General features: G+C 52.0%; 5 protein-coding genes across 5 annotated transcripts; 2 read left to right on the forward strand and 3 right to left on the reverse strand.

Moving 5' to 3' along the window:
* Window positions 1-500: 500 nt before the first annotated feature.
* Window positions 501-1608, reverse strand: CABS01_03458 (uncharacterized protein; the record flags this gene model as incomplete). The annotated part of the gene is made up of 2 exons (XM_060536833.1): window positions 501-1298; window positions 1372-1608. The coding sequence occupies 2 exons, from the start codon at window positions 1606-1608 to the stop codon at window positions 501-503; spliced, it is 1035 nt and encodes a 344-aa protein (XP_060392752.1).
* Window positions 1609-3245: 1637 nt separating this feature from the next.
* Window positions 3246-4464, reverse strand: CABS01_03459 (alcohol dehydrogenase GroES-like domain-containing protein; the record flags this gene model as incomplete). The annotated part of the gene is made up of 2 exons (XM_060536834.1): window positions 3246-4370; window positions 4441-4464. The coding sequence occupies 2 exons, from the start codon at window positions 4462-4464 to the stop codon at window positions 3246-3248; spliced, it is 1149 nt and encodes a 382-aa protein (XP_060392753.1).
* A 2340-nt stretch (window positions 4465-6804) lies between these two features.
* On the reverse strand, window positions 6805-7315 carry CABS01_03460 (uncharacterized protein; the record flags this gene model as incomplete). The annotated part of the gene is made up of 2 exons (XM_060536835.1): window positions 6805-6985; window positions 7107-7315. 2 exons carry the CDS (start codon window positions 7313-7315, stop codon window positions 6805-6807), a joined length of 390 nt encoding a protein of 129 aa, XP_060392754.1.
* A 2780-nt stretch (window positions 7316-10095) lies between these two features.
* On the forward strand, window positions 10096-10440 carry CABS01_03461 (uncharacterized protein; the record flags this gene model as incomplete). Its single annotated transcript, XM_060536836.1, has 2 exons — window positions 10096-10197; window positions 10261-10440. 2 exons carry the CDS (start codon window positions 10096-10098, stop codon window positions 10438-10440), a joined length of 282 nt encoding a protein of 93 aa, XP_060392755.1.
* Window positions 10441-11296: 856 nt separating this feature from the next.
* CABS01_03462 (sister chromatid cohesion protein Eso1) lies at window positions 11297-13042 on the forward strand (the record flags this gene model as incomplete). Its single annotated transcript, XM_060536837.1, has 1 exon — window positions 11297-13042. The coding sequence occupies one exon, from the start codon at window positions 11297-11299 to the stop codon at window positions 13040-13042; it is 1746 nt and encodes a 581-aa protein (XP_060392756.1).
* Window positions 13043-13340: the final 298 nt, after the last annotated feature.

The raw sequence follows: 13340 nt of genomic DNA on the forward strand, positions 1-13340 counted from the left end.
CTTGCTTCTTCGATCTTATCATCTTATTCCCACAATCAAGCTGTCCTTAGTGCGAAACCCAGATGCAGTCGGGGGCTTCCGAGTTTGGCAGAACGCACAGAAATAGGGGTCACACCAATCTAAGGGAGTGCAGGTTAAAGGAAGGATGTAGACTCATATTGGACAGTGTATGGTCGATCCAGCGTGGCAAAGATGGTATGATAAGATACGCAGTAACAGGCATCGGTGGGGACTTCTTTGTCATTTGAATCGTTGTTATAAAACCATTTTGATTAAAGCACTTATTTTAAGGTATCATTCAAATCAAACAACTAACTATCAACCACGAGGACATTAGCGTCATATCTAGCCTGCTGCCAACTCCCCAACCCAAGATAACAATGGTACATTACACCAGCCAACAAATCAATAAGTCATCATACGACAGACAACCAGTATAGATTCAGGCCACTTTCCAAGTGTCAGCTCATTGTCGACTCTTCGTGTCTCGTAACTGATGTCTACCGAAGCTCCTGCGGGGGATAGGTGTAAGTCTGCCCTTGAGGGGGTGGGGAATGCGTCGGCGAAACTGTGCCGTTAACAGGCGAAGGGGTATATGACTGAGGAGGGTACTGCTGCGGATGTTGCTGATAGTCGTGCGGCGGCTGTGTGTAGTTCTGGGCCGGAGTAGCCTGCTGATACTGTTGTTGCTGGGGTTGCTGGCTCGGCATCTCCTGGTACTGTTGAGGTGGTTGATGCTGGTACTGTTGAGGAGGAGCCTGCGGCTGAGGCGTGTAGGACTGAGGCGGGTAGGATTGCTGCTGTTGCTGCTGCTGCTGGGGAACCTGGCCGTTCTGCGACTGCTGGTACGCAGTCTGCTGCGTGAGGAACGGCTGCTTGGACTCCATCTGAATCTCTCCCTGACTGGCGCTTGCAGCAGCGGCAGGTGCGTTGGCTTTTCTCCAGCGCAAGAACTGAACAAGAGTCCAGATGAAGGTCACCAAGAAGAGAATGAACTGCAGGGCAGATAATCCTGCAATAGCAGAAAACATGGCCAACGCGCCCTGGCTCATAACGATGTATCGCTTGTAGATGGTGCAGCTTCCCGAGTTCACAGCAGAGCCATCCGAGGTACAAGAGGCTGTCACGTCAACGGTGAAGGTAGCACGACGGGCGGCGCAGGCACCCATCGTTGCGAGCCAGAGGATGACAAGGAAGAGATCCAGAGCGAGGACGGCATAGGTATGGTAGAGGTTGCGGAGGGAAGAAATCTTTTCGGAGAGGACAGTGTAAAGTACGATGATCCACGTGAAGAGAGGCTGATTGGGTATGTCAGTCGATGGATCTGGGAACTACCTGCACGAGCAGTCATGGATGAGAGGAAGGACGTACAATAGCAACAGCGAGGCCGAGTTCATCCATGTACACCCAGTGAATGATAGCTGCTGACAAACCGAGTATGACAATGGCCAGGAAGAACTGTACGCCACGGATGGCAACCATCCACGCCGGGGTCATGATCATGGGCGGTGGTGGGCTGGGTGAAGCATGGTGGGTAAAATGCTGTGGTTGATGCTGGACCTGCGGTTGAGGCTGTGCTTGAGGCTGTTGATATTGGGTATTCTCCATGGTGTCCAAGAGTTGATAGACAAGGTTGTATAGCGAGACGAGTTGTTCACGGTTTTTGTCGACTCGTCAGTGTTGGCGGCCCTGGCGTGAGTGAGATGGAGGTCTTGTCGAGCTCGTGGGGAATCAAAGACAGAAAGACCAAGAGCGCCATGGTGGATATGGGCATGATGCAGGTATACTTATGGAGTGAGACTCAGACAGAAAGTGATAAGGACGAGTCAAGGGAGGGGGCGGCCGACATCGTCGCCTACATCTCCTCCATCTCTCACACAGCCAACCAGAGCGCTCCCTCTTTCAGCCTTCATTCTCTTTTCTTGCTCTCTGGGCGTGCCACATGTACCTGATGGCGTCCATCGTGATGCAGGGTTCTTGTGATAAACCAGCGTGCCGAGGAGAGACTTCAGTCTAGCGGCAAACTTGCATGAGGCTCCCATACAAGCCGTACAAAAGTAAGGGGCTGCGAAAGGCTTATTTCCCAGACGGGTGCATGGAAACGAAGAAAGCCTAATTGTGGATGCTTTTCAAGCTAGAAACGGCCGTGAGTAGCCATGAGTTGAGATGCTAGTGTGGTTGAGTGGTTGCTCAGTGGTTCAGCTCCTCTGCAAGTTTGACATCGTTTGCCTTGGCAGGGCTGCGGTAATGCGGGTGGGTGGTCGACACGGATTTTGTGGTGAGTCCTGGGCGCGAACGTTTGTTCTCACTAGTGGTGGCCGGTGTTAGTCAGTTTGCTGTGAATCCGTGTCCGTAGGCAGATCACTAGACCATGTCTGGGGTTGAGTTGCCCGGCTTGAGGCTTGATCAAGGGTTCAGATGGGGGACATTAGAGATTCCGCGTTGACCGGGGGTAAGAGGGCGGAACGGGTGAGGTTGTGGGACCCAAGGCGTCCGGGCTAGACCGGTTCTGGGGACAAGAGTGACGCTCAAGCTGCTAGTGCGCTTCGTGGCGTCTTCAGCTGAGCGGGAGGGCGGAGTTTTGCGCAGGTTACATGCCTGTTGCTCGTCTATCTCGTGGCCGTGAATGGATGCTTCGTCAAGTTCCTCTCCACTATCTGAAATGGGGGAAATAAGGCTCTGAGGAGTTGTCGCGATAGCAAAGACTCGGACTTTGGTGGCCGTTGGGCGTTGATAATGGTATTGAGCTAACATGCTAACATGTGGCCATGCCCGCAAAGATAACTTTGGTTGGACTTGGCCAGGGTCCCGTCTGCCGGCTAATGATCATTGTCTTGTTGTATGAGTTTCATAACACTGATGCTAATTTGTAAAGGGCGCAGGTTGTCGTATGATGCTTGATATGACGGACTGACGATGCTACGCAGTGCAGAAGCAGCCTGGTGTAGGAACAATGAATGGCCAATCTTGCCCAACTTCCCAGTAGAGCCGGAACCGGCATGAGACACGCGGAGATAAGTCCACAAAGTGCAAAAAGTGATTGAATCTTTCGTTGATCATACTCATCCAATGCAAACATACTCTGCTGTGCCGTACTCACCACGCCTCATCAAAACCCGTACATGCTGCATGCGCCGGAAAATACATTGCAAACCCACCCAATACGCCCAACTTTTTCGATATCATCCGCTCGCCAGTCATTACTTTTTTTTTCCTATTTGACTTTGGAGATCCCCGCCGATCGCTCAGCAGCATCCACCCTGGTTGCTGTTCTCGGCTGCCTTCTTGGGGTCCACCTCGGTGCTGAAGGTTCCGTCGACCTTCTCATTGGGGCCGGCGATGAGGATCTTGATCACTTGACCCTCCTTGACCTTCTTGAAGGCCTCCTCAGCCTGCTTGAACTCGACAATGCCGGAAATAAGCTTCTTGACGTTGACTCTGCCGTTGGCGACGAGATCAATGGCGAGCTTGTAGTCACCAGGGCCGTAACGGAAGCTGCCGCGAGCAGTAACCTCCTTCAAGCACAGAGCCATGATGGGGAAGTTGATGTCGGACTTGCCCATGCCACCCTGAACGTAGGTGCCGCCCATTCTGACGACGTGCAAGCTGGTCTGGATAGAGGGCTCGGCGCCGCTGGCGTCAATGACACAGTCGGCTCCCGCGCCGAGGTCGCACTGCTTGATGAGGGCCTTGGCGTTCTCCTCGGCGGAAATGCGCTGGGAGAGGTAGGTGTGAGTAGAGGCGAGGTCTTTGGCGAAGTCAAGCTTGGACTGGACGATATCGACGCTGACGACCTTGGTAGCACCGAAAGACCTCGCTACGGCGGCACAGAGCAGACCAACAGGGCCGGCGCCCATGACGACGACGGAGGCACCGGGGGTGATTTGGGCCTGCTTGGTGATGTGAACGGCAACGGCCAACGGCTCAATCAGAGCTCCCTCTTGCAGGGAGACGTTATCGGGCAGCTTGTAGCAGAAGTCGGAGGGCGCGGTCCAGAAACCGGCAAGGGTGCCATCGTAGGGGGGAGTCGCCGCGAAGCGCATATCGGGGCAGAGGTTGTAGAAACCAGCAAGACAGTCGCCGCAGCGACGGCAGGGGTAGCCTGGCTCAAGAGCGATGCGGTCGCCAACTACGAGGTTCTTTACGTTCTCGCCAACCTGGATAACAGTGCCGGCGGACTCGTGGCCGAGGACCATGGGGTCCTTGACGACAAAGTGGCCGATGGCGCCGTGCTCCCAGTAGTGGACATCGGATCCGCAGATACCAGTGTAGTTGACGGCGACGAGGACTTCGTGGGGGTCGGAGAGCTTGGGGATGGGGCGCTCGGCGAACTCGACGTCGTGGGGTTTGTTGAGGATGAAGGAGAGGTTCTAAGGGGTGTTAGTAGATGTCGATCGAGCTCCAGGCGCAAACAGGCCTCCGTGATGAGGGGAAACATACGCTTTGTCCCTCGGTGCCGGCCATGATGGATGGATTGCGGGGTTACGGGAAGAGGCAGGATTCGGTGAGGGATGGGGGTTGGGAGTTGGTCGGTGCTCGTTCCACCGAGAGAAGCACAAGATTCACTTTTGGCTGCGCGTTCGTCACAGAGTTTACAGTCTCCTAAACAAAAGGGGTATCGTTGGGGAATGGTAGAGACAATCAGTACGCTGGATGATGGAAGGCCGAGCGAGAAAAGTGAGAGTAGAAGTGATGCTCCGGGTATCGTGGACCGGCGTGCAATGGATTAAATAGCTATGACGGCAGTCCTTGGCCCGCAGAAACGTTGTGATGGGTCAGGATCAGGATTGGAGGGGTTGGAGGGATGTGGAGGGACGCGATCAGGATGGGGAATGCGACCACGTTACGGATGTTCTGGGAGGATGAATGAGCGAGCTGCGCTGTGCCTGTGCCGTGCCGTGGGTGAGAGACGACAAAGATCGCGCATCGTCTCAACTGGTAACCCACCGGTGTTCTGTGCGACTGACGGCTGCCCCTCATTGCGGCGCGTCTTAGACTCCTAGACTTCCCAATTCCAGCCTAGAGCTGGAGGGAAGCTCCACGTTCTTGTTTATCCCGTGTCATTACCCGTATTCATACGCCCTCATTCCCTGCTATGGCAGTCGAGACTCTTCCTTGACTGTGCTCCAGAAGAGCTATCGCCGGTGCGGGGTGGGGGTAAAAAGAAAAGAGAAGGAGAGGCTTGGTTTGGTGGTTTGGTTTGGTTTGGTTGCCAGGGAGCTTCTCAACTTTTCCCACGTTGCTCCTCGTTTTCGTAAGAACCTGGGGTCTGGTTGTACGATGGACCAAAGCGTCTCTCTAACTGGTCTGAAAGAGCAGATCTCGTAGGGAGATGGTACCGGGGTTGTGGACTTGAGGAGGGCTTCCGGGAGAGCATCAGACTTGTTGACTGCTACCCGCTGGCTTCTTTCCAATAGACCAAAGTCAACAATGTTGAGTCCTCGGATGGCTTTCTCCCAAGCATCGAAATTCGCAGTGGAACAGTTGTCCCAAGGTGTCATAGGCGCGCAACGCAGCGGCATTGTACCCGACTCTAGCGTCCTGTGGCCTATTTATCCAGCACTTTACCCGCGCCAATGGGAACATGTGAATTGGATCCGATAGATGGGTTCTAGTGGGTTTAAGAAAAGACTCCAGAAAGATCTGGGGGCGTGGTGGGGTAGAGTGGGAGACATATTCCCGGTCTTGGGTCATGCTGCTTCACCTCTCGGCCGGTCGGAGACTTACCGCTCCTTTCCCTTACCTCAATTATTTTGGAAATTGTTTTCTTATCACGTTGTCTGTGACCGAGCGTTTGTCAGGTGCTCGTGAAAACTTTTGCTGATGCCTCGTGTTGCTTTTCGGGTCCTCGTCGTCCCCCTTTTCTGTCGAGGGAGTCCACAAGAGGGCTAGATTGCGACTCGGTCATCTTCCCCCCCCCCCCCCCCCCCCCCCCCCCCACCCCACACAATATCGAACCCGCCTCCTTTTTCTCACCCCCCGCTGCCCCACCCGCTGCCTCCTGCCCTCCCCTTCCCGCCCCCGCACTCTTTACCCCTCTCTGCTGCTGCCCGCTTCAACCCCCCCCCCCCCCCCCCCCATCCAGCATTCTCCCATATAATACGAAGCCCTTCTTTTCTTGAACGTCGGGCACATCCGAACGTTGTGGTACGATTCTTGCAGACTCACTCCAGGCTCGTTCCAGGTCTGTTGTATCGCTCGTCTATCGTCGGCCCAATCGCAAAGGCCAGTATGTATGAATGTCGCCAGTACCGCAGTCATATATGTTTGGTGTCAGACAGTTCGGGGAATCTGTCAGGATTCGTGATGTAATGCGCGAAGACACCGATGCCGATTCGATGTCCGTTTCGCGTAGCATCTCTAAATGCATAGCAGAGCGGCACTCTGCAGCCTCTGCTTGAAAGGGAGTTACCTCGATATTTATGCTCCTGTCCGACCCGAACCTTCTAGGCTCTCGGAACACCCTTCCGTCCGGGAGCTGCCCATCTTGGACGCTTGCAGGGGAATCTGTCGATCTGGGGAAACGGCTTCCTGTCGAGTCCACAATCTTAAGCTCCGAGATCGCCCGAATCGGCCTCACGCACCACTGTCATGCCATGACACATGGGGCTCATGTGGGCTGTTGAAGATACCTGCATGGGCGCCCCGCGGAGCCTTTGTGCCACTCTGAGTACCGATTTTTGGGCATTCTTTTTTTGCACATATGTTTCCCCTATGTCATATCTATCAAGACCAAAGAAAATGCCTCTCGATTTATCTTCACAAACTCTTTCGAGTTTCTCGGCGTTCCTTGGAGTGACATAATCAAACTTTAAGCTTGTAAGCCTCTTCCAGCAGCTCCTTCATCGACCTCAATTTGAGATCAGGAAAGTCTTGCATGATGGAGGTCTCAACCCTCAAGTCAAATACACCACGTTCGAACATGAGACCTAAGATGGCAATCATCGGCTGTAGCTGCTCGTCTGAGATGTAAGGGTAAGGTGATCTATTGCGAGGCAGTTTCGTCACCTTGCCAGCTTTCAACGTTCGATTGAGTCATGGGAAACGTCAAACTTGACACCCTTGACAGCTTTCAACGTTCGATTGAGTCATGGGAAACGTCAAACTTGACACCCTTGACAGCTTCAATGAGCTCGACAAGCTGGTTCCACGTCAACTTGTCGCCAGTAAGATAAGTCTCCTGCTCCCACTTTGGTAGGGTTAGGGCTGTGGCGACGAACTTGGCTAGGTCCGATGTGAAAGTCATGGCCACTGGCACGTCTCCAGAACCCGGGATGCCTGCCTTGCTGTTGACGACGTCCACGACCATAGCCATGCTCCTGATATGACTTTCCAAGGGCGGACATACATAGTATCCAGGGCACTAAGCCGAAAACTCCAAGTTGGTCTTTTCAAGTGCGTCAATGATGAGAATCTTGAGTTTAATGATTGGCATCCCCTCCGCGTATCTATGAGAGAAAGAGTATCTTAGTCTTGCTGTCCACAAAGAGTCCGGAAAATTGATGCTTAATTACTCTCTGCTGGATTTGGCGGCCCAGATGCTTGGAACATATCGCTTGGTGGCCGCGGACTGGTCGACAGCAGCAATCAAGTTCAAATCTGGCTGCACAGACGCCATGTTGCTAAGGGTGGACACGACCGTATGCACATTGCTCTCTTCCAAGACCTTAGCAATATTGACGGCATTGCTATAGTCGACCGGCAGAATACGAGCCCCGATCTTCTTCTCCCTGTCTTCATCCGCCTAGAGTTTTGTTTACCTTAGTGGGCGAATCGAACCTGCGGCGTTTTGGATCGTGGGAATTATACACACATTACCTTTCTGCTCAAGATGACGACTTAGAACTTCCCGTCTGCTGGAATATCCTTAACAATGGCACGATCGAGATCGCCGGTGCCTCCAGCTACTGCGATGATGGATGCCACAGCTTAGACTGACGATTGCTCGTACGATGCTGGTTGCGGGGGTTCCGAAAATTGTTATGTCAGTGATAAGATAGCGATTTGGTCGGCTTTTGATGGCATAGAAAGTCGTTGAGTAACGTTATGATATGCTTCGATTCTTTATTGACGGATAGTCTATATGCCGTCTCGTTATCTTGCTTCGTCACCGGTAAGGGGTTTCACCCATCCTGTTCCGCGAGTCCGCAAGTCCGCGTCAAGGCATGGGCCCAGAGAGAAAGTTGAGGATGGAATTTGAGCCTTCCATATCATACAAAGAGATTATTGTCTCCAAACTTATATGGACGTATAGGGAATCTTAGTGAAAATAGTTTCGACACTTGAACTAGAAGTCGTCAGCAACAAGTCCTAGTCCTCCAAACCATGCCCGTAGGAGTGACATTGACCCGTTGATAGTGTGTAAACAAGCTACGGGGTACAGCTTGAATTTCTAGATGATCATGCTAGAGGCTCACCAAGACTCTTATTGAAGGACTCCGCATCTCGTTTTGTGAAGTCCTCTACAAATGACCAGGTACTTAAGCAGCCTGGTGCCCTTTTGGCATCAACATCCCATGTGTATCACGGGATTGTGTGAATACTTCCAATGGCGAACGAGGGCATCTGGGAACATTAAGACGAATACACAGAATTCTTCATGACCATCAATGGTTATCTCTCCGTCTCTCACTATACTCAGGTTAGATTTCTCCAAAGCCCTCTCCTACTCGCAATTGATCGCTAGTATCCGCGAGCTCTCGTCACTAGTAATGACCATCTAGCCGTCATTTTTACAAGTCTAAGAAGCCATCTCGGATCTCTGGGAGCTATAAGAGCTAGCCTCTAAGCCCTAAGTCAGCTCTAAGCTTCCAGGATTGGCTGTTTATTTGGAAGAAGGAGTTGATAGAGCCCGAAGACGGCACTCCCGGGAAGGGGAAGTTGAGCATATTTGTCTGACGTTAAGGTCGCCCCGTTAGGACTATACCGAACTCGCTTACAGCTCTATTACCAACGAGATTCCATCTCGACTAGACCTCTCTACCTATAATGACATGAATCGTAAGTCGAAGCGGATGCGGACGTGCCCGAAATTTGGATCTGCGCCTTTAGACGGAAGATGCCGATGGCTAGAATAGGGCTGTTCCAAGTCCCGAGCTAATATGGCGCGGTCTTCCTTGTCACCTTTCGATCAGTTGATGTTAAACTATACCTCGTTAAGTTGTTCCAAAACCTTCGGGCCCTACCAATAGAAGTAAAATAGCCTATTTCAAATTCAAATTCACATTTCACATTAGAAGAAGATGGTGTCTTCGCTGTCTATTTTCCTGTTCAGAAATATATGAAACTTGAAATCTCCACGTTCCGCCTATGCGCTCCGAGCATTCCAGCAAAAAGCGTTGTACGATTCGTGCGCTAACCCACAGCTACACAACTACTACTATTTTAGGCTTGCCAATAGACATGAAATCACTTTGTCATCTCGGCGCGGGATTGTGGGAGAGTCCACCCGAAGGGCTGAAGGGGGTAAGCAATTTTGCACACATCAACAATCACCTGCGTTGACATATCAGCACCACATGCAACCTCGATCGGGCCTAAATGACGAATCATGTATCTTCGGTTCCTGAAAAGCAATCTATTTATTGTCCTCTACAACAAAGCTTCGCACTACATTGATATCCATGTTGTATCGTAGCTCCTAGTGAGCCCAACTCCGCTGGCTGAGAACTGCGGGGATCGTGGGCTAGCACAGCCCTGCCGCGCTCTTCGCGGGCTGTGTTCCGGGTCTGCGTGTCGGTGTTCTATTCGGAGATATTTTCAAAAGTCATCGTCCCCGTAGATGCGCAATTTTAAAGCACGAGTAAATTTGGCGATGGGGACAACGGCACGACGTGGGATGAGAGAAAAAAGGCACAGGAAGGGAGAAAGCACGGGCAAATTTGGCGATGGGGACAACGGCACGACGTGGGATGAGAGGAAAAAGGCACAGGAAGGGAGAACACATGAGGTTGACGTTTCTATTAAGAAGACGAAGGACGATTCTCTCCCTCCAACTCATATTACTTTATCAACTCGAACAAATCTGTCAACAGCTACATATTCGCTATCAACCCACACTCTTTAAAATCTAAACACTCTTTTACAACATTCAAAATGAAGTCGGCTGTCATCTTCTCGGCCGTCGCCCTCTTCGGCGCCGTATTCGCCGCTCCCCTCGAAACCTCTCCCAACGAGGCTTCCCAGCTCTTCGCTCGCGTAAGTTACACACGGTCTCAAGGTTCAGATCGTCCAGATTTACTGACAAGTCTGCTATAACAGAAGCTCTGTGTGGCTGAGGAGGGCATTGCCTGCTACTACGACAGCAACCGGTGCTACTGGCACGAATGCTCCCACTGCAGCTGCGACGGCGTCAACAACGGCGCCAAGCTGATCCGCCGCGACTGCACCGACGCGAAGGACGCCGCCCACTGCATTTATGTCTCCAACCTCAAGGCTTAAGACAATGACTCCGTTACGATGGACTTTGTTTCGGGGGTTTCCGACTACCGAGGTGGAAATGGGACTTGTCTTTTTCTCTGCCGTTAATCCGTAATAATACCTGAATTGAAGATTCTTACCCCGGCTATTGGTGCAGATGGTCTGTGATCAGGCGGCGCCGCCGACCCAACTTGAAATATTGTACTCTAACCAATTGCAGAGTTGGGGCATGGAAAGCGATTTAAAGCTTCTTGGGCACCTCACTGGCCTGTAAGACTCTCTGAAGATATGACAGATACGATTGATTCGATCGTAATTTATCCGTCTTGAGATATTTTTTTTTTCCCATTTCTGAAATCGGTCCATACGCTTTCCTCTGGATACTGTACCTATGGGTCCTCTTCAATCATCATCTTACAGCGAAGCTCTCATTATGCGGACTGAAGTTGAGTCCAGTCGGTGATATTAGGTAACCTCAACCCCCAAAGTAGTCTTGGTTTCTCACTCACAGGCAGCTACCCACTAACTCTCAGACATTTTTACACTGTAGTTGTACGTCAGCTCCGCATAAGCAGCCTGGGGATGTTCGATTCAGTTAGCGATTACCCGCGATCTAAAGTTACACTCTAACAGAATGTCACAGCACTACTGCAGTCAAGCCCCTAGGCTGTGCTCATTGCCTGTTAGTGAGGACCCCCAACATTTCCTTCCAATGGCGCAGTCGACAGCTACATTTCCAACCTCCATCTACAGGAATGCAATTAAGTTTTGGCTCTTATGACGAGATTGCCTTGCGTTTGAACTCAAAGGTCTTCACTCAGCTTACACAATCAAATAAGCGATGACATGAATTTACGGAGCTGAACACGCCACAGACATGTCCGATGACAGCTTCACGTTCCCGACTGATCCGACGAGCGCAGAATCACAATTCACCCAGCATGACTTGCAGCTCCTAGCACAATCATCCCCAGAATCGCCTCTCCGAGTTGTTGCACTCGTCGATTACGACTCCTTCTATGCCCAATACGAATCAGTCAGGCTTGGTCTTCCTCCTTCCAAGCCCCTCGCAGTGCGCCAATGGAACGCCATCATCGCGTTGAATTATCCAGCAAAGGATCGCGGACTGAAGAGGACTATCTCGGTGGAGGAAGCCCGTCGGCTCTGCCCAGACATCGTCCTTCAACATGTCCCAACTTGGAGGGAAGGCGATGATTGCTGGAGGTACAGGGCCGACGTTCTGGACAATTTGACGACGGACAAGGCCTCTCTGGACCCATATCGCGACATGTCGCGAAGGACGATGAAGCTTGTGCGAAGGATTCTTCCGGCCACACCTGCGCCTACCATCGAGAAAGCCGGGGTGGATGAGTTCTACGTTGACCTGTCAGCTCAAGTCTACCAGGTTCTGACAGAGCGATTCCCCGGATTGGGATCGCTCAGAAACAACCCCGAAGAGACGCTACCGTTGCCCCCGGTGGACACGTCGCTCGACTGGAAGTCGGACAAAGTGATGGATCTCCCCAATGCCCGTGACCCAGAATACTTACTCGACTGGGACGATGTGGTACTGAGCATCGGGGCTAGCATTATTCGCAACATCCGCAAAGAGATCAAGGCGGAACTGGAACTCACGACGTCCGCTGGCATTAGCCATAACAAGATGCTCGCCAAGGTCGCTTCTCGAATGAACAAACCATTCGGTCAAACAATCATCAGGCGCAAATGCATCCCCACCATTATGCCGACCCTCAAAGTGACCTCACTCTCCGGTTTGGCAAGGCAGCTTGGTCAGAAAGTCGTCAAGGCGTTCGGGTCCGATGGCATACGCGACCTACTCCAGGTCTCACTTGCAGAGATGAGATCAGAATTGGGAGCGCCAGATGGTCAATGGGTGTATAGGGCCATCAGAGGTGACGAGACAGGCCCAGTGAGGCCCCGGAGTGAAGTCCAGTCTTTGCTGGCTGCCAAGACCTTTGTGCCCAAAGCCGAGAACCTTCAACAGGCCAGCAAATGGCTGCGAATCTTTGCGGCAGATCTCGAGTCGCGACTACGCGATCTCGATCTGGATTCAGAGGTGCCTCGACGACCCAGGACTATTGCTGTTCAACACCATATCCGGGGTCGGTTCGGCCCGACGCGATCCAAGCAAGCGCCGATCCCACCGCACGTCGAGATCAACCGGGATACCATATTTAACATGCTGCATGGATTACTCAAGGATCTTACAGACCACGGTGAGTCTTGGCCGTGCTTGGGTATCTCTGTTAGCATGTCGAATCTGGAATCCGGGGTGCCTACGTCTGATCCTGGGCACCGTATCACATCCTTCTTTACATCGGACTCCTCTGCGTCCCTTCGGAAACGAAGCCGAGAGGGAGATGTGGCGAACAAGCATGCAGGTAGAAAAAGGATGTATACAGCGAACGATGCAGCAGAAGACTCAACATCAGGGAGATTAGCTACTGCGAGTATCTCGGCTCGGGCCGTTCAAGGTAGCTCCACAGACGAGCAAGGACAGCAATACTTGTGCCCTATGTGTGACGAGGCTGTGCAGCCAGAAGATGTTCTCGAACATTTGGATTGGCATGTCGCAATGGAGATTCAGAACCAGGAGAGCTGATCATACAAAGAAGTCGGCCTCTCGTCAGTCTATGGATCCCCACGACAGGGTCTCTGTCTGCATTGGCCGTGCTCTCTAGACGTAATTCACGTCAGGTAGGAAGACAGCGGTGGACGGGGTAGTAGGATAACCCATGGACTTCAAAGCCAGTCTATTAGCACAGAATATCTGCCGCAGATATCCTGTTTCCCTTTTTAGGGGTTAATCACGACTTGATGACGAATGGAATTCATCGTGATGTCTAGTTCAGTCTCCCACGTTGCATTGAACCCGGTATGGTTGGTTAAGATCTGCCGAT

Source organism: Colletotrichum abscissum (assembly GCF_030869225.1).
Source record: "Colletotrichum abscissum strain IMI 504890 chromosome Unknown Scaffold_6.1, whole genome shotgun sequence".
Taxonomy (NCBI): Eukaryota; Fungi; Ascomycota; class Sordariomycetes; order Glomerellales; family Glomerellaceae; genus Colletotrichum; species Colletotrichum abscissum.